This window comes from Pongo pygmaeus, chromosome 1 (genome assembly GCF_028885625.2).
Source record: "Pongo pygmaeus isolate AG05252 chromosome 1, NHGRI_mPonPyg2-v2.0_pri, whole genome shotgun sequence".
Classification (NCBI taxonomy): domain Eukaryota; kingdom Metazoa; phylum Chordata; class Mammalia; order Primates; family Hominidae; genus Pongo; species Pongo pygmaeus.
Window position 1 is genome coordinate 163,077,534 of NC_072373.2, and position 26,336 is coordinate 163,103,869.

General features: G+C 40.7%; 1 protein-coding gene and 1 non-coding gene across 9 annotated transcripts in view; both read right to left on the reverse strand.

The window, feature by feature from the left end:
• Positions 1–26,336, reverse strand: part of IL23R (interleukin 23 receptor) — a 141,885-nt gene that overhangs the window by 97,968 nt on the left and 17,581 nt on the right. For all 8 annotated transcript variants that reach the window (XR_010124293.1, XM_054483624.2, XM_054483653.2 and 5 more), the window contains 2 exons: positions 9,279–9,439; positions 5,843–5,988 (listed from right to left, as the gene is read on the reverse strand). Coding sequence is in view for 7 of the 8 variants with exons in the window: in XM_054483624.2 (XP_054339599.1) it covers positions 5,843–5,988; positions 9,279–9,439 (307 nt within the window). In the remaining variant the exon portion in view is untranslated. The remainder of the gene's footprint in view (positions 1–5,842; positions 5,989–9,278; positions 9,440–26,336) is intronic.
• LOC129023437 (U6 spliceosomal RNA) lies at positions 13,956–14,059 on the reverse strand. The gene has a single exon (XR_008496805.1). It is a non-coding gene; the product is annotated as a U6 spliceosomal RNA (small nuclear RNA).

Consider the following 26,336-nt stretch of genomic DNA (forward strand, 5'->3'; position numbering starts at 1 on the left):
GCAACACAGTGAGACTCTGTCTAAAAAGAAAAAAAAAAAAAAAGATTGCATGACTCAGCCAGGAGCAGTGGCTCATGCCTGTAATACCAGCACTTTGGGAGGCTGAGGCGGGATGGTTGCTTGAGCTCAGCAGTTAGAGACCTTGACACTAGCCTGAGCAACATGACACAACCCTGTCTCTACAGAAAAATTTTTAAAATTTAGCTGGGCATGGTGGCACTCTCCTATGGTCAGCTACTTGGGAGACTGAGGCAGGAGGATTGCTTGAGTCCAGGAGGTCAAGGCTGCAGTGAGCTGAGATTGCACCACTGCGCTCCAGCCTGGGCAGTAGAGCAAGACCCTGTTTCAAAAGGAAAAAAAAAAAAAGATTGCATGACTAGAAAGTAGCAGAGCCAGGCTTTGAACTCTAGAGCCTGTGCTCTTGGCCACAAGGCTTTCCTGCCACTTTGAAGTAAACTCCCCACCTCCAGCAATATCTAATGGAGGCAATGTCACCACGGGGCTGAAGTGGTAGAAGAGACCTGTAATCTTTGGTATCCTCCCACTCCTCTTGACTCTGACTTTCCTGTCTTCCTACAGACATGCAGAGACAACACTTCATGCATGACCCAGATGAAATTGACAGTAGCAAATGTAAACAAAGCTTCATTCTGGCTGCAGTGACTTGGCTTGAATGACCTAGATAGAAATGGTAATTCACTTTTTCTGTGTTAGTGGTTGTGTTTAAAGGAAGCATGGTAGATTGAGGGAGTCATGAGTTTAAAAAAACTTTTTGAAAAAAATAATGGTGGAGGAGACAGAACCTGGCTTTGGATTGAAACCTGTCTTTTCATTTTCTAAATATTTATTTGGTCTTTAAAGTGATGTAGAGTCTGTGAGAGGCACTTAGTTACTGACGGTATAAGTTCAAAAAAATCTGGCTTGACCTCTTTCAAACTCTATTTCCCTATTTATATAATGGAGCTAATACTACCTATCACAAAGGATTGTTATGAAGAGCATATGAGATAATAAATATTCTTTCTATTCTATTTGCCACTTCTGATAAAGAGAAAGTTTTGAAAAGTGAGCTCAACGTACCTGTTACCAAGATGGCCTATGTAGCACCACCAGGGGGAGCAGAGAATAAGAGTTTCAACCAGAAAACAGTTGGTTTCTGAAAACTTATTCAGAGACACTGGTAATATAATTCCTTTATATTTTCTAAACATTTTTTCTAGTCTGTTACATACTCCTATTTACATGAAGTAAGAGGATTTGGTATCCTTTTTTTTTTTTTTTTTTCCTCTGGAGACAGAGTCTCACTCTGTCACCCAGGCTGGAGTGCAGTGGCTCCATCTTGGCTCGCTGCAACCTCCACCTCCCAGATTCAAGCGATTCTCCTGCCTCAGCCTTCTGAGTAGCTGGGATTACAGGCACACACCACCATGCTCGGCTAAATTTTTTGTATTTTCAGTAGAGACGGGGTTTTGCCATGATGGCCAGTCTGGTCTTCAATCCCTGAGCTCAGGTGATCCGCCTGCCTTGGCCTCCCAAAGTGCTGGGGTTACAGGCATGAGCCACTGCAGCCGGCCTAAGAAACTCAGTATTCTTTAATATCATTCTATGACTGTGATACTATACAAGGACCCCAGGTGTCTTATTAGGATAAAACTCCATTAATTCAGAATCTAAGACTTGAGAATTGTACTTGTGTTGCTTCGAAATTTATCTAAATTCTGCATATGCAAAAGGAATTCAGCAGGATCTTCACTTGATTATCAATCAAATGATGCAGAACATGGATCCCATTTAAGTGTAATGCAAACGACCATAAAGTTCACATTTATGATTTGAGTGAACAAAGGTAAACAAGTTGACATAAGGAATTTATTCTTAATGAGTAATTTTTAGGGTATATAATAAAATTAGTATAGTTTTACCCTCATCTTCTTGATACTTTTAAGATATATTACTCTATAGCAAAACTGATATTCAGAATCAGTCTTAAACAGTAAAAGGATTCGGAATCATGCTTAGCACCAAAGAAAAATTAAGTTATGTTTAATGTTTTTTAGTGTTAAATATATATCATTTTATTTAACTCTCTGAAAACTGGTAATTTCACAGCTGATACATAACTGTTAATTAAGAAAAGCCAGGCCAGGTGCTGTGGCTCATGCTTGTAATCCTAGCACTTTGGGAGGCTGACGAGAAAGCTAGGGGGAAGATTATTTGAGGCTAGTTCGAGACCAGCCTGGACAACATGGCAAGATCCTACAAAAAATAAAAATAAAAATAAATTAGCCAGGCACAGTGGTGAGTGACTGTAGTCCCAGCTATTTGGGAGGCTAAGGCGGGAGGATCACTTGAGCCCAAGAGTTTGTGGCTGCAGTGAGCTATGATTGCACCACTGAACTTCAGCCTGGGTGATGAAGTGAGAGCCTATCTCTAAAAAAAAAAAACCTTAAAAAAGTATCTGAAGGAAAAAAAAAACGGCCAGAAACTATTTCTTAATTAGTTGGACTAAATAGCAGTTTGTTACACTTAAAAATAATATATCAAAATTGGAACTTCTTCCTAAATCAGGCTAGTGTTCCTCCACAGTTGAAATTACTGAGTTTTTATTACGTTGTTCCCAGGTGCTGTTATCTGATATGACTTTATTAATGAACCTTGCAGCTATGCCTTTCTTAAGACACTAGATAATTTATCCTTGGCATTTAAGGATGGTTAGTTTGTTTCTCTAGACGTTCACTTTTTAAAACTCATCTTTACTCAGATTATCATCATTTTAAGCTCACCTAAGACTCAGGCCTATACTGGTAATAAATATTACACTCTGAACTATACACTTTTCACTTAAAAAGAAACATTCATAAATCTTAGTTCTCCTTTCCGAACAATTTTTGTTTCCCTGGATGCCTGTCAAATTTCAGCACAGAATACTTAAATTTTTTATCCATGATCACTGATATAAATTTCACCCTAGGAGACACTGAATTACAAATAGCTAATTAGATTCCTCTTAGTTGGAGCTTTGTCTGTTTAGCAACTAATAAAAGGCAAGTGGATCGTTTGAGGAAACAGCTCTCTGTTTGCAAGCATGCAATAATCATTATTAAAGCTAGAGTGGTTTTCCTAAGCGAATTAACACAGGAACAGAAAATCAAATACCACATGTTCTCACTTATGAGTGGGAGCTAAACACTGGGTACTGCATTAATCTGTTTTCATGCTGTTGATAAAGACACACTGGAGACTGGGAATAAAAAGAGGTTTAATTGGACTTATAGCTCCATATGGCTGGAGAGGCCTCAGAATGATGGTGGGTGGTGAAAGGCACTACTTACATGGCAGCAGCAAGAGAAAATGTGGAAAAAGCAAAAGCGGAAACCCCTGATAAATGCATCAGATCTCATGAGACTTATTCACTATCATGAGAATAGTACGGGAAAGACTGGCTCCCATGATTCAATTACCTCCCCTGGGTCCCTCCCACAACATGTGGGAATTCTGGGAGATACAATTCAAGTTGACATTTGGTGGGGGCACAGCCAAACCATGTCATTCCATCCCTGGCCCCTCCAAATTCATGTCCTCACATTTCAAAACCAACTATGCCTTCCCAATAGTCCCCCAAAGTCATAACTCATTTCAGCATTAACCCAAAAGTCCACAGTCCAAAGTCTCATCTGAGACAAGGCAAGTCCCTTCCACCTATGAGCCTATAAAATCAAAAGCAAGTTAGTTACTTCCTAGATACAATGAGGGTACAGGTATTGGGTAATACAGCCATTCCAAATGGGAGAAATTGGCCAAAACAAAGGGGTTACAGGGCCCATGCAAGTCCGAAATCCAGCAGAGTAACTTTAAAGCTCCCAAATGATCTTCTTTTATTCCATGTCTCTCATCCAGGTTACGCTGATAAAAGAGGTGGGTTCCCATGGTCTTGGGCAGCTCCACCCCTGTGACTTTGCAGGGTACAGTCTCCCTCCCAGCTGCTTTCATGGGCTGGCATTGAGTGTCTGCAACTTTTCCAGGTGCATGGTTCAAGCTGTTGGTGGATCTACCATTCTGGAATCTGGAGGATGGTGGCCCTCTTCTCACAGCTCCACTAGGCAATGCCCCACTAGGGACTCTGTGTGGAGGCTCAGACCCCACATTTTGCTTCCACACTGCCCTGCCAGAGGTTCTCCATGAGGGCCCCGCCCCTGCAGCAAACTTTCACCTGGCCATCCAGGCATTTCCATACATCTTCTGAAATTGAGGTGGAGGTTCCCAAACCTCAATTCTTGACTTCTGTGCACCCACAGGCTCAACACCATGTGGAAGCTGTCAAAGCTTGGGGCTTCCACCTTCTGAAGCCACAGCCCAAGCTGGATGTTGGCCCCTTTGAGCCATGGTTGGAGCAGCTGGGACACAGGGCACCAAGTCCCTAAGCTGCACACAGCACAGTGACCCTGGGCCCAGCCCATGAAACCACTTTTTTCTCCTGGGCCTCCAAGCCCGTGCTGAGAGGGGCTGCTGTGAAGGTCTCTGATATGGCCTGGAGACATTTCCCCCATGGTCTTGGGGATTAACATTAGGCTCCTTGCTACTTAGGCAAACTTCTGCAGCTGGCTTGAATTTCTCCCCAAAAAATGGGTTTTTCTTTTCTATTGCATAGTCAGGCCACAAATTTTCTGAACTTTTATGTTCTGTTTCCCTTTTAAAACTGAATGCCTTTAATAGTACCCAAATCACTTCTTGAATGCTTTGCTGCTTAGAAATTTCTTCTACCAGATACCCTAAATCATCTTTCGAGTTCAAAGTTTCACAAATCTCTAGGGCAGGGGCAAAATGCTGCCAGTCTCTTTGCTAAAACATAACAAGAGTCACCTTTCCTCCAGTTCCTAACAAGTTCCTCATCTCCATCTGAGACCACCTTAGCCTAGATTTTATTGTCCATATTGCTATCAGCATTTCGGGCAAAGCCATTCAACAAGTCTCCAGGAAGTTCCAAATTTCCCACATTTTCCTGTCTTCTTCTGAGCCCTTCAAACTGTTCCAATTTCTGCCTATTACCCAGTTCCAAAGTTGCTTCCACATTTTCGGGTATCTTTTAAGCAATGCCCCACTCTACTGGTACCAATTTACTGTATTAACCCATTTTCATGCTAATGATAAAGACATACCCAAGACTAGGAAGAAAAAGAGGTTTAATTGGACTTACAGTTCCACATGGCTGGTAAGGCTTCAGAATCATGGTGGGAGGCAAAAGGCTCTTCTCACGTAGTGGTGGCAAGAGAAAATGAGGAAGAAGCAAAAGCGGAAACCTCTGATAAACGCATCAGATCTCGTGAGACTTATTCACTACCACGAGAATAGCATGGGAAAGACTGGCCTCCATGATTCAATTACCTCCCCCTGGGTCCCTCCCACAACACGTGGGAATTCTGGGAGGCACAATTCAAGTTGAGATTTGGTGGGGATGCAGCCAAACCATATCAGGTACTCATGGACATAAAGACGGCAATAATAGACACTGGGGACCACACTAGAGTGCGGAGGAAGGTAGGACGGCAAGGGTTGAAACACTAATTATTGGTAACTATGCTCAGCACCTGGGTAACAGGATCAATCATACCCCAAACCTCAGTACCACGCGATATATCCAGGTAACAAACCTGCGCATGTGCCCCTGAATCTAAAATAAAAGCTGAAATTATTTTATAAAACAACAACTAAAGTGGCTTGAATATCATGCAAACAATCAGATTAAAAACATGTAAAATAGACATAATAAGTCCACTGTAGCCACTGATGGTTGGCTTTTAAATCATTCATTCACATGCTAAAGAATAATGAAAGTTGAGCTTACATTCCAAGTTTGGTTTGTTGTAGCCTTGTATCTCATTTCACAGGAAACCTTTTCAATTGTTGTTTGACTATCCCAATAAATTATGGTCTTGGGCACCGTAGCATTTATAGTCTCAGCTCTGGAAATGATGGATGCAGAAGGTATCACTAGAAAAAAAAAAAAAAAAAAAAGACCTGGCTGTTTAAAACTTGCCTAGGGAGAAACTGGCATCTTTTCATCAATATCTAGACATGAAAAAGCTCAAAGTAAAGAAATAAAATACAATTCATGGTCTAATGAACAATTAATGAACATTTTCTTATTCGCTAATTTGTTATATAGAAGAAAACTGCTTTTAAGGAAAATTCTATTCAGCCCATTCCCCATTAAAAAAAAAACAAAAACTGAACTCTAATAGTCCTGTCTTTCCCCCACCTTCCACTCCCTTATCCTAACTAATAAAATTCCAGAGCCTAGCCTTGTTAACAAAAGAGTATAAAAATGAGATAAAGGAGCTATCCCCTCTTCCCTGCATCTGTTCAGAGAGAGATGATATGCACCCAAATTTAGTTCAGATGATCAGATTTGAAAAGATGTTAAATTGAGCCAGGTGTGGTGATGTGTGCCTGAAATTCCAACTACTCAGGAGGCTGAGATGGGAGGGTCACTTGAGCACAGGAGTTCAAGGTTGCAGTGAGCCATGATGGTGCAACTGTACTCCACCTTGGACGACAGAATGAGAGCTTGTCTCAAAAAAAAGAAAGAAAGAAAGACTGGGCATGGTGGCTCATGTCTGTATTCCCAGCATTTTGGGAGGCCGAGGCGGGCAGATCACTTAAGGTTGGGAGTTTGAGACCAGCCTGGCCGTCATGGCAAAACCCTGTCTCTACTAAAAATAGAAAAAATTAGCCCAGTGTGGTGGTGCATGCCAATCCCAGCTACTCAGGAGGCTGAGGCAGGAGGATCGCTTGAACCCGGGAGGCAGAAGTTACGGTGAGCTGAGATCATGCCACTGCACTCTAGCCTGGGTGGCAGAGCGAGACTCTGTCAAAAAAGAAAGAAAGGAAGAGAAAGGAATGGAAGGGAGGAAGGAAGAGAGAAACAAAGGAAGAGACAGAAAGAGAGAAAGAAAAAGAAAGAAAGAAAGAGAGAGAAAGAAAAAGAAAGAAAGAAAGATGGATGTTCAATTCAGATCTTTTATAACAATAATCTCCTTCTCTTGTGTATTAGGGAAACATGAATATTTATATCTATTGCTAACTTGTTTCGTTCTCCTTTAAAATAAATCTTCCTTCCTTGAAATTTTATTTGAAGAAAGCAGATCTCATAAGACTCTAAGGCTTTGTAAATTGTTGGCATGTTGTATAATAATAACCTTCAAATAAGGAACTGAAATTCTGATTGGTTATTTTATTAGTTGTTTTGTTACAGTAGGAGGTATATAGTTGGAATCTCTATGTTTCTAAACTGTGTAAATACTTGTAAGTTTGTTTTGTCTGAACAGAATAGAATCATTAACACTTTCCATTTCTCCCCTAAGGAACAATGAAAACCTATGAATTTGCTAGCTGTACTATTTAACAAAGAACTCAAGGGCCTGTAGGCATGGTTTTAGAGACCACTATTACAGGTTAATATTCTCTATGAATTAGTTTATTTTCATTTATTCTAGATTTATAAAGCTTTCTTTAAGAAAATTATTGTTTTACTACAATGACTATTATACTATTATTATCTAAAATTATGTGCAAAGGTAGATGATTTACAGAGAAAAATAAAAATTAAGGATTTGCTGTCTAGTAACACAGTCCTGTAATAAAATTTGGGGGGCTATATCTGGCATAGAAGTAGCAGGAGCTTTAATTTAGTTAACAAGTTTACTGTACTCAACTTTTATCATCTGAATTCCATAGCTGATTTCCTTTTGCTAGTGCAAGCTTCTTGTATAAGAATCAGTATTCAGGCTGGACGCAGTGGCTCACACCTGTAATCCCAACACTTTGGGGAGGCCAAGGTGGGCAGATCATTTGAGGTCAGGAGTTCAAGACCAGCCTGGCCAACATAGTGAAACACCTGTCTCTACTAAAAATACAAAACTTAGCCAGGTGTTGTGGCAGACGCCTGTAATCCCAGTTACTTGGGAGGCTGAAGCACAAGAATCACTTGAATCCAAGAAGTGGAGGTTGCAGTGAGTTGAGATCATGCCACTGCACTCCAGCCTGGGTGACAGAGCAAGACTCTGCCCAACCCCAACCCCGAAAAAAAAAAAAAAATCAGTATTGAGATTCTTGAGTCAAGGGCATGGATCCCTGGGGCTCTGAAATTGCTTAGGACCATTTTAAGCACCCTCAAGGGCATAAATTTCCCACCTCCTCCTGTCACCTACCTCCACCTCTGAGTTTGGCTTGGCCACTGTTACAGCAGCACAAGCATTCTAGGACCCTTTTGGCAAAAGAATTATTCTGAGGAGAAAGTAAAAATCTGTTTAGTCTTATGAGAAATGCAGATAGCACAGTAAGAATCACAGCATAAAGCAGGTCAGTGCAATCCAGATTTAAGTCTTTAGGTTTGAATGAGTTCATATTTTTGCAAACTGGCATTTATTATATAACACATACTTGAATATTTAGTTTGTTACACTAGACTCAGATGTTGAATTTTTATTCTTACTGATTAGGTTTCACGTATTTCCACCAGATTTTACATTTTAAAAAAGTATCGGGAAGTCGAGGCGGGCCGATAACGAGGTCAGGAGATTGACACCATCCTGGTTAACATGGTGAAACCCCGTCTCTACTAAAAATACAAAAAATTAGCCGGGCGAGGTGGCTGGCGCCTGTAGTCCCAGCTACCCGGGAGGCTGAGGCAGGAGAATGGAGTGAACCCGGGAGGCGGAGCTTGCAGTGAGCCGAGATCGCGCCACTGCACTCCAGCCTAGGGGACAGAGCGAGACTCCGTCTCAAAAAAAAAAAAAGTATCAATTTTATTATAGATGTCATATTTTTAAATTCTACTCGTATTGAAATAAAAGAGAGATTATAGCCTTTTAGCATCTTTCCCACACATATTTATCCATATTTATATAATGGGGAGAATTAATATTCAAAATGGCAGGCAGAAAGCACAGCACTTTCTGTACCTGAATTTATTTCGAAATCCTGACCTCAAGTGATCACCCACCTCGACCTCCCAAGATGCTGGGATTACAGGTGTGAGCCACTGGGCCCAGCCACATACAACAATTTAGAAATAAGACTGGAAGGATATACAACAAAATGGCAGCAGCACTACTCATCTCTAAGTTGCCTTGGGCAAGTAGAATTATGGGTAATTTCTGTTTCTTTTATCATGCTCTGCAGGAACCTTAGGGGAACTTCTTTCAGATCTAGACCTCATTTGACTAGGTCAGCACAAACTGGTTATTATTAAAGACATTACAGAATTTCTTATTCTTTACCTATATCATCCAGGTGAATTTGCAGTTGTTTTGACTCTTCCATGCCTAGTGCGTTTGCTGCTTGGACCCAAACCAAGTACTTCTTGCCACCTTGTAATGAATCAGTGGAGATGTTAATATAGCTTGAGGTGAGATACTGTTGCTCTTCTTCTGTCTCTAAACTTAAAAAAAAAAAAAAAAAGATAATCATAAATTGTATTTAGTTTGAATTAATTGGCTGGGCATGGTGGCTCACACCTGTAATCCTAGCACTTTGGGAGACCAAGGCAGAGGGTGGATCACCTGAGGTCAGGAGTTCGAGACCAGCCTGGCCAACATGGTGAAACCCTGTCTCTATTAAAAAAATACAAAAATTGGTGGCATGTGCCTGTAATCTCAGTTACTTGGGAGGCTGAGGCAGGAGAATTGCTGGAACCCGGGAGGAAGAGGCTGCAGTGAGCCAAGGACATGCCATTGCACTCCAGCCTGGGCAACAGAGTGAGACTCTGTCTCAAAAAAAAAAAAAAAAAGAAAAGAAAAAAAGTTTGAATTAATTATTCCAGATTTTTAAAATGTTACCTTTTTTAAAAAAATTAAAATTTATGGCTCACGCCTGTAATCCCAGCACTTTAGGAGGCCGAGGCAGGTGGATCACAAGGTCAGGAGATCGAGACTATCCTGGCTAACATGGTGAAACCCCATCTCTACCAAAAATGCAAAAAGAAATTAGCTGGGTGTGGTGGCGGACGCCTGTAGTCCCAGCTACTCAGGAGGCTGAGGCAGGAGAATGGCGTGAACCCAGGAGGCGGAGCTTGCAGTGAGCCAAGATCGCACCACTGCACTCCAGCATGGGCGACAGAGCGAGACTCCGTCTCAAAAACAAAAACAAAAACAAAAAATTGAAATTTAACTTTCTAAACAGTAGAGACAGGGTCTTGCTGTGTTGCTCAGGCTGGTCTCGAACTCCTGGACTCAAGCAATCTGTGCATTTCAGCCTTCTAAAGTGCTAGGATTACAGGCATGAGCCACTGTGCCTGGACAAAAACGCTAACTTTTTAAGCCTGCTTTCAAACATGCAACCTTTTATTGAAAAATATTTCAAAATTGATTTTATTTTCATAATTTTTAAAAATAAATTCAAATCTGACAAGGGCCACAGTATGACTTCAATGGGCCCTGAACACTTCTGCCTTCATGGACCCTTTCCTCCATTAAAAAAACAATGAGTGTATATATTATATAAATATATAAAATACACAAAAATATACACACATATACATAGATGTATACATATGCATGCCATATACATGCATATACATGAACATAACAGTTATTTTTCTCTTCTGATTTTAAGTAAAATTAAACATTTTCATGGACTCCTAAAATTATTGTGGGCCCTAGCCACCGTGCCTACTGTGCCTATTAGTGAAGTCAGCACTGGACATAGCTTGGAATAGCCAGAATAGCTGCCTTTGGAAAGGAGCACTGCATTTTGGTTCAGTGCAAGGACTGTGAAGTCAGACATTTCCATCAGGATATAGGGTGAGGATGGAGTGGTGGGGAGGAGTCAGGATGGGGTGAGAGATTGCGATGGGGTAGGGGAAGGCCAACCTCCTGGACAGAGACAACCAGCATGTTCTGAAACAAATACATGAAACATGACACTTCTGAGAAGGTTCAACAAGTGCAATAGCCTGGATCCTGAAAATGCAAGAAGAAACTTGTAGTGGAGCAGGCCTGTCAGAAGACCTTCCATGAGCTACTGATGGATCAGGACTGTATCACGTAAGTGATAAAAAGAGAGTGCATATAGTGAGATTCACACTATTTTGAGGGTCTCTGGGGCTGTCTAGCACCTTTACGGAGGATTGGTGGGAAATGAAAGTTGGTGGTAGTGGAAAAATCAAAAGGCTATACAATAATCCAGAATCGGATTATTAGTCTGAAGCAGGTAGAAGCCAATGGGGGTGGATATGAAGGATTTTGAGACAGGGTCTGGCTCTGTCACCCAGGTTGGTGTGCAGTGGGGCCATCTTGGCTCACTGCAACATTGACCTCCTGGGCTCGAGTGATCCTCCCACCCCAGCCTCCTGAGTAGCCGGGACCACAGGCATGTACTACCATGCCCAATTAATTTTTGTATTTTGTGCAGAGATGGGGTTTTCCCATGATACTCAGGCTAGTCTCCAACTCTTGAACTCAAGCAATCTGCCCGTCTTGGCCTCCCAAAGTGCTGGGATTATAGGCATGAGCCACCTCGCCCAACCCATGAAGGATTTTGAGTGTAGAACTGACTGGACCTAATGACAGGTTTGATGAGGGGAAAGGGAGTCATGCACTGTGGAAGAGGATGGAAAAGATAAAGAGGAAAGATCTAGTTTAGAATAGGGGAGTAGAGAGGGCTGTTAAGTATCATTTCAAAGCATATTTATCTAAGTATTTATAATTGAATGAGAATCTCCAAGTAGCCCAATAAACTTGGTAGAATTCCAAATGATATCTGTTAATGCCAGAGTTTCAAATTGTTTTCACTGGCTTTGGACAGAATGTTTGAGCCTCTGTTTTTAAATCTCTACCCCTAAATAATCACATGGTGTTTTTAGTGGATGAGGGTTGGAGGCAGTGGTGAAAGGAGTGCTGGAGAATGCTTCTTTGCTCCTCTGATTTCTGTGAAGAGATTTGATATTGTTTCCACCCTCATCCTCTCCAAATCTCATGTCGAAATGTAATCACCAGTGTTGGAGGTGAGGACTTGGGAGGCAGACCCTTCATGAATGGCTTGCTGCCCTCCTGGCAGTAATGAGTGACTTCTCGCTCTTGAGTTCAGGCAGATCTGGTTATTTTAGAGAGTGTGGCACATCCCCCCTCCCTCTGTCTTGTTCATGATCTTCCTGGACAGCCTGCAGAACTGTGAGCTGAAATAAAACTCTTTTCTTCATAAATTACTGAGCCTCAGGTATTTCTTTTCTTTTCTTTCTTTCTTTTTTTTTTTTTTTTAAATGACAGGGTCTCACTCTGTCACCCAGGCTGGAGTGCAGTGGTGTGACCACAGCTCACTGCAGTCTTGACCTCCCAGGCTCAGGAGATCCTCCCACCTCAGCCTCCTGAGTAGCTGGGACTACAGGCATGCACCACCACTCTCAGCTAATTTTTTGTGGAGACAGGGTTTCGCCACATTGCCCAGGCCAGCCTCGAGCTCTGAGCTCAAGTGACCCTCTTGCCTTGGCCTCCCAAAGTTCAGGGATTAGAGGTGTGAGCCACCACACCTGGTGTAGATATTTCTTTGTAGCAAGGCAAGAACGGACTAACACAGGAGTGTCCTCAAATCTCCTAGCCTCTTGTCCCACCCCTCGTTCACTCATTCTTCTGCAGAGATGAATAGGGCCCCCCTCAGACTCCAAAACACAACATAATCTGTAATCAGATTCATTTGTAACATGGAAGTATTTTCACTAGAATTTCCTCAGTTCCCATTTCTTGAGCCCTTCTTTGAACTACGTACTCCATTATTTCATGTTCTTAAGCTTCTCAGATTTTCTACCTCCTTAGTAACTACATCCAACTTATTCCCATTTAGTCTTTAGTCCTTTTATTGTGATATTTGCCGTTACTTTTCCTTGAAACTGCTCTTTTAAAATGGTGTCCTTTACAAGGTGAAGTCCTTTGAATCCTCATTTAGGCATTTATCCCTCTTGATTGGTTATAATTCTCACTTCCCTTGCTACCCAAAGCCTGTCTTCTGGGTTAGAGGGCCTTCCTCTCTCACACCTGCTTAGTGACATGTCCCCCTCCAGCCTTCCACCTGGGTTTCTCTCCCTGCTCTCTGAGTTCACTCACATTGAAGGTCAGCCCTAGTGTGTTTGCCTTTTCCCTGACCCCTTTTTCTGGGCTCACTCCCTTCTCAGCTTCAACTGCTGTTTCACATGTGTGTCTCCCACATACCTGTGCCCTCACTGGGAGCTTCATTTGGATGTCTGACTGGAACCAGAACTATAGAAAACTAACAACTAAATTATCTTTCCATGCAAATCAGCACTTCTTGCCAGTATCTTCATTGTTGTCAAAGGCATGCAGTCCACCTTTCTCAGTTTGCCATTTTTAACAACTTTCTCTTTGTCACCTTTAAGAGCCAACCAATTACTAAAGAAGGTTAAGCATTTTTTAAGCATTAAAATATTATTTTCTTATGTTATCTTTTTTCCCTGTTTTGATAGCTATGGCAATGGTCTAGGTCTTTATTACCTGTTTGGTGTATTACTTTCAGACTCCTAAGTTAATTGTATTACATCGTGAAACTTAACTTGATATAGATATACTACTTTAGAAGGAAAATAACCTTGAAGTCTGAACAATGCTGGGAAGCCAAGTAGCCTACATTCTTGTTTTATTCTATTTTTTAGAGACAGGGTGTCACTCTGTCACCTAGGTTTGAGTGCAGTGGCACAATCATAGCTCACTGCAGCCTTGACTTCCTGGGCTCAAGTGATCCTCCCACCTCAGCCTCCTGAGTAGCTGGGATTGCAGGCATGTGCCACCAGGCCCAACTAATTTTTTTATTTAAAATAATTTTTTTTTTTTAAGAGATGCAGCCTCGCTATGTTGCCCAGGCTGGTCTCGAACTCTTGGCCTCAAGGGATCCTCCCACGTGAGGATTACAAGCATGGGCCACTGTGCTCAGCCATATACATTCTTATTTGTATCAAATGGAAATACTTCACAAATTTGCATGCCGTCCTTGATCAGGGGTCATGCCATCTTCTTTGCCTTGTTCCAATTATAGTGTTTGTGCTGTTGAGGCAGACTCTAACCTGATTTTTTAAATCTAATACCATCAACTGCCCTCTCTCTCAGGGGACTGCCTTGATTGGATTTGTGGAGAATATAGAGCTTAAAAATCACTGTCCCTCCACCAAGGCTCCACCAAGTCCTGTTACTACTATATATCTTTTCAGCAACTCCTAAATTTTTCTAGCCCCAAAATATCCCACCAGCATTAAACTTGCCAGCTACTTACATCTTTTGGAATCCAAGAAACATGCTTGCTGAGACGCAGAAAAAAGGAACCAGCCTTATGCTATTAATACCAAGCAATAAGCACATGTGTGCATCTAAGTACTATAGAAATTCTATATTTTATAAAATTTATATAAACTTATTGCTACTATCAGAACAAGACAACCTCAGCAAGTGGTCAAGGAATCTCTCTAAGGCTGATAGTCATTGGAGGGGTGAGGAGCAACTCCTCCTGTTCAGCTCAGGTTTTTCAGTTCCAGTGCATTTTTTCTGTGTTACCTCTTTCGTCATACCAGCGTGAGATCACTATGAACACCAGGAGAGGACTAGGAGGATATGTCATGGCAACTAAAATCACAGGGCTTGGGTTTTAGAGACAGACCTACCTTCAAATCCCAGCTCTGCCCCTTGATAAGTTGTAAGACTTGCAGCAAGTTACTTAAGCTCTATACAGTTCAGTTTACTCATCCTCAGTATAGGAATGATAACGTTGTTGTTATCATGAGTAAATGAAATAAGAAACAGAGTAGATGGCTTCCCACATAATGAAGGACTCATTAAACAACAATTATTCTGAATTAAGAGATACTGGCTGAGGCCAGGCATGGTGGCTCACACCTGTAATCCCAGCACTTTGGGAGGCTGAGGCAGGCAGATCACTTGAGGTCAGGAGTTTGAGACTAGCCTGGCCAACATGGTGAAACCCTGTCTCTACTAAAAATACAAAAATTAGCCAGGTGTGGTGGCGGGCACCTGTCCTCCCAGCTACTCAGGAGGCTGAGGATTGCCTGAGCCTAGGAGATGGAGGCTGCAGCGAGCCAACATTGCACCACTGCACTCCAGCCTGGATGACAAAGTGAGACTATGTGTCCATTTAAATAAAAAAAGAAGATATTTGTGGTATGTGACTTTGACACATTCTAAAGAATACAAATGACACTTTTAAAATTGCTATATTTCTTACCAGTAAAATTTCTCTTATATCACTGTATCTTAAGTTAAATTATGCCATTAAATTGAGATGTTTACATAGTTACCTTATATTCTTTCTGTAATAAGATGAAACGTAAATATCTTAACAGAGAACTTGTTATAAGGTATGTTAACCTCGCGCTAAGTAAGAATTCAAACGTGAAAACAAGAAAATGGCAACTATGTGTAAGTGGTAAGTAGGACATCTTTGAATATTTTCCAGTTAGAGAAAACCACATTATATGTTCTTCATTGGTTTGTGGCTAATTCTTTTACCACATATACTGAGACCACAAGTCAAAATGGAAATGTATTTTCAAACTGACAGTAACCATAGTTACTAAGTAATTTAATTCTGCTTTTAAAGTCTACCCCATATTAGCACCTAGACCACAAAGCACTGTTTTAATTGAAGAATCCAATAATAATGACTAATTACACCTTAGGGTTATTTTTATATAGAACTTGTGATATTGTGACATAATAAGAAATATATATTTGGTCTCTGTCTGGTTCCCAGCACACAGCTCTTAAAAGCCTTGGAATCTCCAAAGTGCTAATGAGATGACTGATGGCTGGGGGCTCCTGGATAGGCTCAGGGTAGGGGCTGGTTGCCAGGGGAACCAACAATGTGATGAGAAGATTGAAACTTTCAGTCCCCCAACCCCCTTGCCCTTTCACCCACCCCCATCTCCTGGGAAGAGAGAAGGGCTGAATGATCACCAATGGCCAATGATATGATAAATCGCGCTTATGTAATGAAGCCTCCATAAGAACCCAAAAGGACTGGGTTCAGGGAGCTTCCAGATATCTGAACACATGAGGATGCCTGCAGGGTGGTGTGCCCGCATGCCTTGCCCCATGCATCTCTTCCATCTGGCTGTTCATCTGTAGCCTTTGTTATATCCTTTATAACAAATGGATAAATATAAGTAAAGTGTTTTCCTGAGTTCTATGAGACACTCTAGCAAGTTAATCAAACCTGAGGAGTGTATCATGGAAACCCCAATTTTTAGTCAGTTGGTCAAAAGCACAGGTCATGACCTGGGGCTTGTGATTGGCATTTAAGATAGGGTTGAGTCTTGTGGGACTGAGCCTTTAGCCTGTGGGATCTGATGCTACCTCCAGGTAGACAGAGTCAGAATTCAATTAAATTAGAGGACATCTAGCTGATGTCTGCAGGAGAATTGATTGGTGTGTGAGGAAAATCTTCCCACATCTGGTGTCAGAAGTGCTGTTGAGAGTAGAAAGCAGAACAACACTTTGGTTTTTCCTCTGTCTTTTACATAACTGTATATTACAAAGTTTTTGAATATCTTATTTCCATTTCTTTTTTTCATGGGCTAATACATGACAGATGATTTGTTGAAGGGAGTTAGTATAATTCATATTTTTCTGATGTTCCCTGAGCACCTAGATGTAGTTGTAATTTATAGATTTTCAATAAACATTGCAGATTTATGTTGATAATGGTAGTGTCTTTCATTCATTTAATCACTCATTCAATAAATATTTATTTAACACTGACTATATTCCAAGTATATTTTTAGATATTGGGGCTACAATGAACAAAACAGATAAAGTCCCAACTGTCATGAAGCACACATTTTGGTGGAAACAAATAAATATAGAATCTGATCTATGTATGGTGAGAAATGTTCAGAAGAAAAATAAAGCGGAGTAAAAAGGTTAGGCAGTTCTGACAGTAGGGGTGGGTTTTAAGGTTTTTGTGTTTTAGAGAGATGAGGGAAGTCTTATCTGAGAGGGTGACATTAGGGCAATAAAGAAACCCTGTGGCTCTCTGGAGGAAGAGCATTCTAGGTAACATGCAAAGGCCCTGAGGCAGGACCTTGCTTGGCCTGTTCAAAGAGCAGCAAAGAGGTCAGTGAGGTTTTACTAGGAAAGGGATTAAAGACAAAATCAGAGAGTTTTGCAAGAGGGGAAAGTTTAGAAGACTTGTAAGGTCACATAGAGTCCTTGAGGGACTCTGGCTTTGATCTCTGAATGAAATGGGAGGTTCATGAGCAAAAGGGTGACATGGCCTGAGGTGCATGTGAAAAGGATTACTGTGAAACCTCATGAGTAAGGGACTCTGGAGGAAGCGAGTGGACCAGTTAGAAGTTCTTGTACTCCCAAGTGAGCGATGATGTGGCTTGGATTGCAGTGTAGGTGGTGAGGTCATTTTAAAAGATAGAGCCGGAAGGTTTTGCTCATCAATTAGATGAAGGGCATAATAGAGAGGAATCCAGGAGGATCTACCTGATTTTGACCTGAATAGTGCAAAGGATAGAGTTGCCATTACTGAAATGGAAAATGCAAGTCTGGGGAGAGGAAACTGGGTGTTTGGTTTTGAAAATGTTAACTTCAAGATACCTTGCATGACAGGTTAGAAACATGGCAGCTGTATTCAGTGGAGATATTTAAACACAGATATACATTGAGGAATTTTAAACCACAAATTTGAAGGCTATCCTTTAGGTAATGACTGTAGATAGAGATAATAAAAGGTCCTAGGTGTGAAAGTTGCACATACCAGGATGAAATCACTTTTGTCAGACCCAGACAAAATAGGGCAAGAAAGGCCTGAAGGAGAGGAGGCCCACGCTTACATGTCTGAGATAAGAACTGTTTCCAAGGACTTTCTAAAAACCTTTCATTCATCCCCTGCTTTGATAAAGTTTATCACTAGACATGCTTTAGGACTGCAGTAATCCAGATAAGATGTTCTTGGAAGACCGCTTACCCAGTAATACATCTCCACGAATTAATTGACAATCACTCTGGCTTTGAGCCTCTGGAACTAATGAACTCTGTTCCTAAATAGCTCACATATATTCCTTTTTGGTAATAAAAGCTTCCCTTTATCCTTTCCCTCACCAAATGCACTGCTGGCTTGCCATGTCATGCATTCTGTATTATAATCCTTATTTATATTCTCAAGTAAACCCAACATATTTGAAGATAATTTTCCCTAGTGTCTTTTTTTAGGCTGACAAAATATAGAGCTCTAGGTCACTATGAATTTATCTGAAATGAAGATGAATCAGCAAAAGAGACTGAGATAAAGCTTCCAGGAAGGTGGGAGGAGCAGCAAAAGAGAGTCCTGTCCTGGAAGCCAAAAGGAGGAAGTGAAGAGCTACATTAAATGCTCGGATAGTAAATGTTTCATAAGTAAGATAAAGACTGAGAATAAACCATTCAATTTGGCAATGGGGAAATCATCAGTGACTTTGATAGGAGCTGTTTCAGTGGAGTGGTGAGAACATAAAACATGACTAAACTAGATAGAAGAGAAGAGAGAAAATAGAGACAGACAGTACAGACAACTCTCTTGATTTTTTTCATAAAAACAAACAGAGAAATTGGGTGACAGAGGTCAGGAACAAAGGGAGGGTTATATTTTTCAAAGGGGCAAAGGCTACAGCATGCTTAAAAGCCAATGGGAATGATCCAGTAAAGACAGAGACAATGACAATGCAGAAGGAAGAGAGGAAAGTTTTGGAGCAGTGTCCTCCAGTTGGCAGGCAAGATAAGATCTAGTACCCAAGTGGAGAGCTGACCTTAGGGCAATGGTAATTCATCCATAGCAATAGCAGGAAAGATCAAGTATATGGGTACAGATGTCAACGCATTAGTCAATGAGGGAGGCTGTGGTATTTTTCATTGCTTCTGTTTTCTCAGGAAAGTAGGAAGCAGGTCTTCAATAGAGAGTGAGGAAGGGAAGATACTGGAGAGGAGAGATGACAGGAAAAGTGATGAAGTAATGACCTGGCTTAGCAAGACAGTGACCTGGCTAGTGAAATGTAGTAGGATTACTGTGTGGCTCTCTGAGCCCAGCTGAGGTTAGTAGTCATGAATATAAAGCAGTATCAGTCAGCAAGGTTCTGTTTGTGTCCAGCCACAATTAGCTCTCTGGGCTCATAATCAGTGAGGAAATGGATTCTAAAATATAAACTACATTTTGAGTCCTAAAGGAATTACTGAAACCTAACATAGCCTTAAAAATAGTATTTGGAATCACACCTAAGAACTCTTTCTGGTTATTAAAAATATGCACGTAGAGAAGATGTGGCAAAAACAAACAGGCCTTATGAATTGGCAGAGTAGGCCGCTGAATTTAAGGGCTCTAACATGATATTGCATCTGAAAACATTTGCCTTATTGGTCTTCCATGGTGCGTGAAAATCCCAACATTGGTGTTATTCTAAACTGTTTATGAGCTTGTCATGCACAGAGATGGTGTCTTTTTTTTTTTTTAATATCTACAGTTTAACACAATTCCAGGAAACCATCAAATGCTAAATAAATATTTGCTAAGATGACTTGAATGGAACAGAATGCAGGGCTATCATTCATGCATTTTTATTCAACAAATATTTATGGAGTAGAATGCACTGAGCCAGACATTACCAGTGTTTCCAAGATAAATAAAAAATATATTTACATGAAATTGCTGAAGATAGTGGGACTACAGTAGGGAGATGGTTATTAGCACAGGTGTTTTTTTTTTTTTTCCCCCTATCATTACCCTTTGAAACAGCAAAGTACAAGAGGTAAAAGAAGGTATGTGAACAGTCAGGAGGCTCTGTCTGGTGAGGCCACCACAAAGGAGCTGGGAAGAAAGAAAGCTCTTGAAGCACAACAGACAAAATTCTACTTTACAACTTCACCCCAACGTGAGGAGGCCTGTGATGGCACCTATGTTGCCATAGGGGAAACACTGCCTTTCTGCAACTGGAGAAATGAGTAGGTGGTCTCAGGTAAAAAGCTTCTCTCTACGTGTGATTTTACTGGAAAACTGAACCACATGAGTTAGAAGTGAAACCTTGCACATGCTGATCTGTACCTAGTTGCCAATGTGGAAAATACCCTAATAACCGAATCTTTAGAAGAGCTTCTTTAAGCATACTACTACCTCGACCACAACATTCATTATAAGTCAGCTTTCTCCTTGAGGGAAAGATTTTTTTTTTTGGTAGTTAGAGAAATTGACTTGCTCTTTTCTTTTCTCTTTTCTTTCTTTTTTTCTGAGACAGGGTCTGGCTAAGTCGCCCAGGCTGGAGTACAGTGGCTCACTGCAACCGCTGCCTCCTGGGTTTAAGCCATCCTCCCAAATAGCTTGGACTCCAGGCACCCGCCAACATGCCTGGCTAATTTTTGTGTTTTTTGTAGAAAGTTTTGTATTTTTTGTATTTTTCGCCACGTTGCCCAGGCTGGTCTCAAACTCCTGAGCTCAAGCAATCCACCTGCCTCAGCCTCCCAAAGTGCTGGGATTACAGGCATGAGGCACTGCGCCCAGCCCTCTTCTCTAATTTTTTTCAACTCATTAGTTTGTTTGTAACTAGTCAATAGATAAATAAGTGTTTGTTTCCTTTTCTGACCTGTCTATATTTATAAGCTAGTCCTTTGACTTTACTAGAGGAGAACATTTATTTTTATGCTAACCTTTTATATCTTTTATGTCCTCTTTAAAATGTAATAAAATCCCATTAATCTGGCCTCCATCAATTCAGAACTTGGTTAGGTTTATCAGAGTTTGGTTATAGTTTATTGTTGGATTTTAAGAAAGAAGATGGGAAAAATAATTTATAAAATATATATGACCTCATATTATTACTTGACTAGACAGTGAAAGGGAGATTCAGGAAATGTCTTCTAGTTATCAACTGGAATAATTACTCAACAAATATTTATTGAGCATTTACTATGTGTCAGGCCCCATTCTAGATTCAATCAACATAGCAATGAACAAATCAAACAAAAATCCTTGCCCACATTAAGCCTGCATTCCAGTTTGAATGAATAAATGTACTATTGACATAGAAAAAATAAGTCTTTCTTATTAGAGCACACGCAACATCTCTTTCTAGATTTTTCCAAAATTACTGTATTACTTAAAAATATATGAATAAAATTATCTATAATATCCTATAAATAATAATTTTTATGGCTTTACATTAATATTTCCCTCAATAAAATCAGTCAGGTTTCTCTTGGGCCATAATATTATAATATCCTTTGCTATAGTCTGAATATTAGTGTACCCTCAAAATTTACATGTTGAAACTTAAACCCCAATGTAATAGTATTAAGAGGTGGGGCCTTTAGAAAGTGGTTAAGTCATGAGGGCTTTACCCTCATGAATCAATTTAGTGCCCCTATAAAAGAGGTTGAAGGGAGCTGCCTGGCCCCTTCTACTGTGTGAGAACATATAGAAGTCACCATCTACGAGGAACAGACCCTCAAAATCTGTTGACACTTGATCTGGGACTTCCTAGCCTCCAGAACTGTGAGCAATGAATTTCTGTTGTTTACAAATTACCCAGTCTAGGTATTTTGTTATAGTCGCCTGAAGGGACTAAGACACCATTTTGTGTTGTACTTAATTCTAAGCATTTCCTATATGCAAGTCACTTCCTATAATTTGCTTTTTTATAAGATTTGTGGCATTAATTATCCTCATTTCACAGGAGGCTGAGGCTCAGCGAGGCTAAATAACTTTTCTAAGATTACACAGCTAGCAACTATGGCAGATACTGTTGGATAACGTTATCAAACTCCATTTACAATGCCCCTTCTGCCAGGTTCCCATCCAGACAGAGTAGACATGTGACACTGTTGTGGCCAACTCAATGTAAGTGGAAGTCCACTGGAGGAACTCCTTTGCTCTTTACCACTTTTCCTGCCTGGAACTTGGATAAGAAGCCTGGAGATACAGCATCTGAAGATTAAGGTCAACACACTGAAGATGGCAGAGTAGAAAGACGAAAAGAGCCTAGATCCCTGGGGTATTACTGAATTATCATGCCACCTGTTACTACATATAATTGTGACCTGATATAAATAAGGTCATGTCTATTTAAGTGACTGCACTTGAGTTTTTTTGTTTTGTTTTGTTTTGTTTTTGTTCTTTTGTTTTTTGAGATGGAGTCTCACTCTGTAGCCCAGGCTGGAGTGCAATGGCGTGAACTCAGCTCACTGCAACCTTCACTTCCCAGGTTCAAGCAATTCTCCTACCTCAGCCTCCCGAGTAGCTGGGATTACATGCCCTGCTAATTTTTGTATTTTTAGTAGAGATGGGATTTCACCATATTGGCCAGGATGGTCTTGAACTCCTGACCTCAAGTGATCCATCTGCCTCAGCCTCCCGAAGTGCTGGGATTACAAGCGTGTGCCACCGTGCCTGGCCTGCATTTGAGTTTTCTGATATTTGTATCATAAAAGACACCTGACAAGTTTCAGAACTGGAAATTAAATCTAAAACTCTAAAGCCCATGCTCTTCGCAATGAATATTTCTAAAAGCATTCTCTTTAGTAAACTCATTCTTAATACTTTCAGAGTGACTTTTTGAATACTGAGAACAATCTTAGTACTCATAACTACTACAAATATTCCTTACTTTATAAAGTGAATGTGTTCCTCAAAAGTCATGTGTAAATAAATTTAAACATACATAATTTTGAACACATTAAAGGATTTTAAAAGAAATATAAAATACATAGTTGTATAAAATATTCAGAAAATATTTTTATGATACTAAATAGGAAATTAGGTGGGGTTAGCAGGTTTAAAATTGTATCCAACAAACATATTTTTTCAAATCGTGGTTCATCTGTCCGGCATTTGCAATGCAGTTTTACTATCAGGAACCTCAGAAGGCAGGTAAGTCAGGCTTCAAAGAATTAACCTGCACCCACTAGGATGGCAATAACCAAGATAAAAACAAAGGTTGGCAAGAATGTGGATACTGGAGCCCTTACACACTGTTGGTGGGAATGAAAAATGGTGTGGCTGCTTTGGAAAACATTATGGCAGTTGAACAAAAGATTAAACATAGAGTTACCAAGAGACCCAGGAATTCTATTCCTAAATATATGCCCAAGAGAAATAAAAATATGTCTACACAAAACTTGTACACAAATATTAATAGAAGAATAATTCATAATAGCTGAAAAGTGGAAACAACCAAAAAGTTCATCAACCAAGGAAAAAATAAATAAAATGTGTTCCAAATAACGGAACATTATTAAAAAAAGGAATAAAGGGCCAGGCGCATTGGCTCATGCCTGTAATCCTAGCACTTTGGGAGGCCGAGGCAGGAGGGTTGCCTGAGCTCAGGAGTTCCATACCAGCCTGGGCAACATGGTGAAACCCCGTCTCTACTAACATAAAAAAAAATTAGCTGGGCGTGGTGGCGTGCACCTGTAATCCCAGCTTCTCAGGAGGCTTAGACAGAAGAATCACTTGAACCCGGGAGGCAGAGGTTGTAGTGAGCCGAGATTGCACCATTGCACTCCAGCCTGGGCGACAGAGCAAGACTTCATCTCAAAAAAAAAAAAAAAAAAAAAGAGAAAGGAATAAAGTATTGACACATGTTACACCGTAGATAACCTTGAAGACATTATACTAAATGAAAGAAGCCAGTCACAAAAGACCACATATTATATGATTCCTTTTATATGAAGTGTCCAGTGTAGGCAAATCCACAGAGACAGCAAATAGTGGTTGCCATGGACTGGGAAGATTGAGGAGAAATAGGAAGTGACTGCTCATGGATGTGATTTTTTTTTTTTTTTTGGCATGATGAAAATGTTCAATATTGATTGTAGTGATGGGTGGATGTGATTTTTTTGGGCGTGATGAAAATGTTCAATATTGATTGTAGTGATGGGTGCTAAAACTCAAGGAATGATATACTTTAAATAAGGTGAATTGTATGGTAGATGAATTATACTTAATAAAGGGTTATATTAAAAACAAAAGAAAGAATGAATTAACCAAACAACCAGGATAAGCAGTTCAGGAGATCCTTCCAGGTTCTGGGAGATAGTGAAGATCCTCAAGACCCTAGGCTCTCTCTGTCAATCTGGCACTGCCTGGTTTTTCTGTGTGCTTGAAGTGCAAAGTTTGCTGCCATACTGCCCTCACCTTCACATTCCTAGAGTTGACTTAGCAATGAGACTCTAGTTGTCTTGCTCTCATGACTTTTCTACTTTACCCTATAGGCAAGGGGTAGAGGTTTAGTCTCCAATGGTGTAGCCAGAGAGATCCCCGTTAGAATCCCTGCTCCTTTACTTCTTAGTCAAGTGACTTTGGAGAGGTAATGTGAGCTCCCCAAGCCATCCGTAAAATGGGAACAATAACAATAGTTCCCTCACAAGTTTAAGTTGAGAATTGAAGATGTCATGCACGTGAAGTACAGAGCACAGTACTTAGCATATTGCATCTCTTCAATCAATTCCACCCATCCTTGATATCAGAGTTTTCATCATCTCTTTGGTACCAGAATATGCCTCTGTTTAACTCTTGTTCAGAATGAAAGGTGTACACCTCTTGCCCATGGCATGCAGCTGGTAACTCTAGGCCTGGCAGTGTGTTCATAAAATCTGTCTAGTTTCTACATGGACTTTCTTGACTGAAGAGGTGTTTCTTTTTAGGTTTCTTTTTGATTAAGATCAAAATTATTCTGAGTATCCAACAAGTGGAGAGAGAGAGCAAGATTAGGTTATTCTCTTCCATAGAGACCAGGCTTGGTGGCTGGGAGAATTGCTTGAACCCAGGAGGCAGAGGTTGCAGTAAGCTGAGATTGTGCTACTGCACTCCAGCCTGGGCAACAGAGACCCTGGCTCAAAAACAAAAACAAAAACAAAGCAAAACAAAAACCCTATAAATAAATAAAGATGTTTTTAAAAAAAGAAGGTTATTCCCTTCCATAATGATTAGAACTGAATAGAATATCTTAAATATGCCCTGCGATCTGGTCCTCCACACACCTTCAGCAGAAAATAAATTAAGACAGTCAGGCAACCTATGTTCAAATTCCACCTCTCCTTCTCTGTGGCTGTGTGGTCCTGGATACATTACCTGACCTCACTAAGTCTCAGTTCCCTTGTCTATACAAATGGGAAAAATAATTGTATGCATCTGTCTTAGTCTCTTTGAGCTGCTATACAAATAACTTAGACTAGGCAATTTATAAACAACAGAAATTTATTGTTTACAGTTCTGGAGGCTTGGAAGTCCAAGATCAAGGCATTGAGGGCTCACTCTGTGCTTTATAGATAGCACCTTCTGGCTGTGTCCTCACAGGGTAGAAGGGCAAACAAGCTCTCTTTCAGGCCTCTTATGGAAGGGCAATAATTCCATCCATGAGGGCTTTACCCTCATGACCTAATCTCACTTCAAAGGCCCCAACTCTTGTTACTATTGCATTGGGGGTTTGTTTCAACATATGAATTTTAGGAGGATATAAGCATTTCACCATCCCAGGGCTTCACATGGTTGTATAGGGTATTAAATGAGGCAGCATTTATAAAGCTCTTGGCCCAGTGCTTGGCAAACAGTAAGGGTCCAATAAATGCTTTAAAAAATGGTTTGTGAAATTTTTAAGAATTACTGACAGGAAAAAAAAAGCATACTTCAACAACACCACAGAAGGCTATTTTATTTTATATTTTATTTTATTATTTTATTTTACTTTATTTATTTTATTTTATTTTATTTTATTTTATTTATTTTATTTTTTGAGATGGAGTTTCCCTCTTGTTGCCCAGGCTGGAGTGCAATGGCACGATCTTGGCTCACTGCAAACTCTGTCTCCTGAGTTCAAGCAATTCTCCTGTCTCGGCCTCCCCAGTAGCTGGGATTACAAGTGTGTGCCACCACACCTGGCTAATTTTTGCATTTTTAGTAGAGACAGGGTTTCACCATGTTGGCCAGGCTCGTTTCAAATTCCTGATCTCAGGTGATCCACCCGCCTCGGCCTCCCAAAGTGCTGGGATTACAGGCAGGAGCCACCGCACCCAGCCGGCATCTTATTTTATTTTATTTATTATTATTTTTGAGATGGAGTCTCGCTGTTTCACCCAGGCTGGAGTGCAGTGGTGTGATCTCAGCTCACTGCAACCTCTGCCTCCTGGGTTCAAGCAATTCTCCCTGCTTCAGCCTCCTGAGTAGCTGGGATTACAGGCGCCCACCACCACGCCCAGCTAATTTTTGTATTTTTGGTAGAGATGGGGTTTCACCATGTTGGCCAGGCTGATCTCGAACTCCTGACCTCGGGTGATCCACCAGCCTCAGTCTCCCAAAGTGCT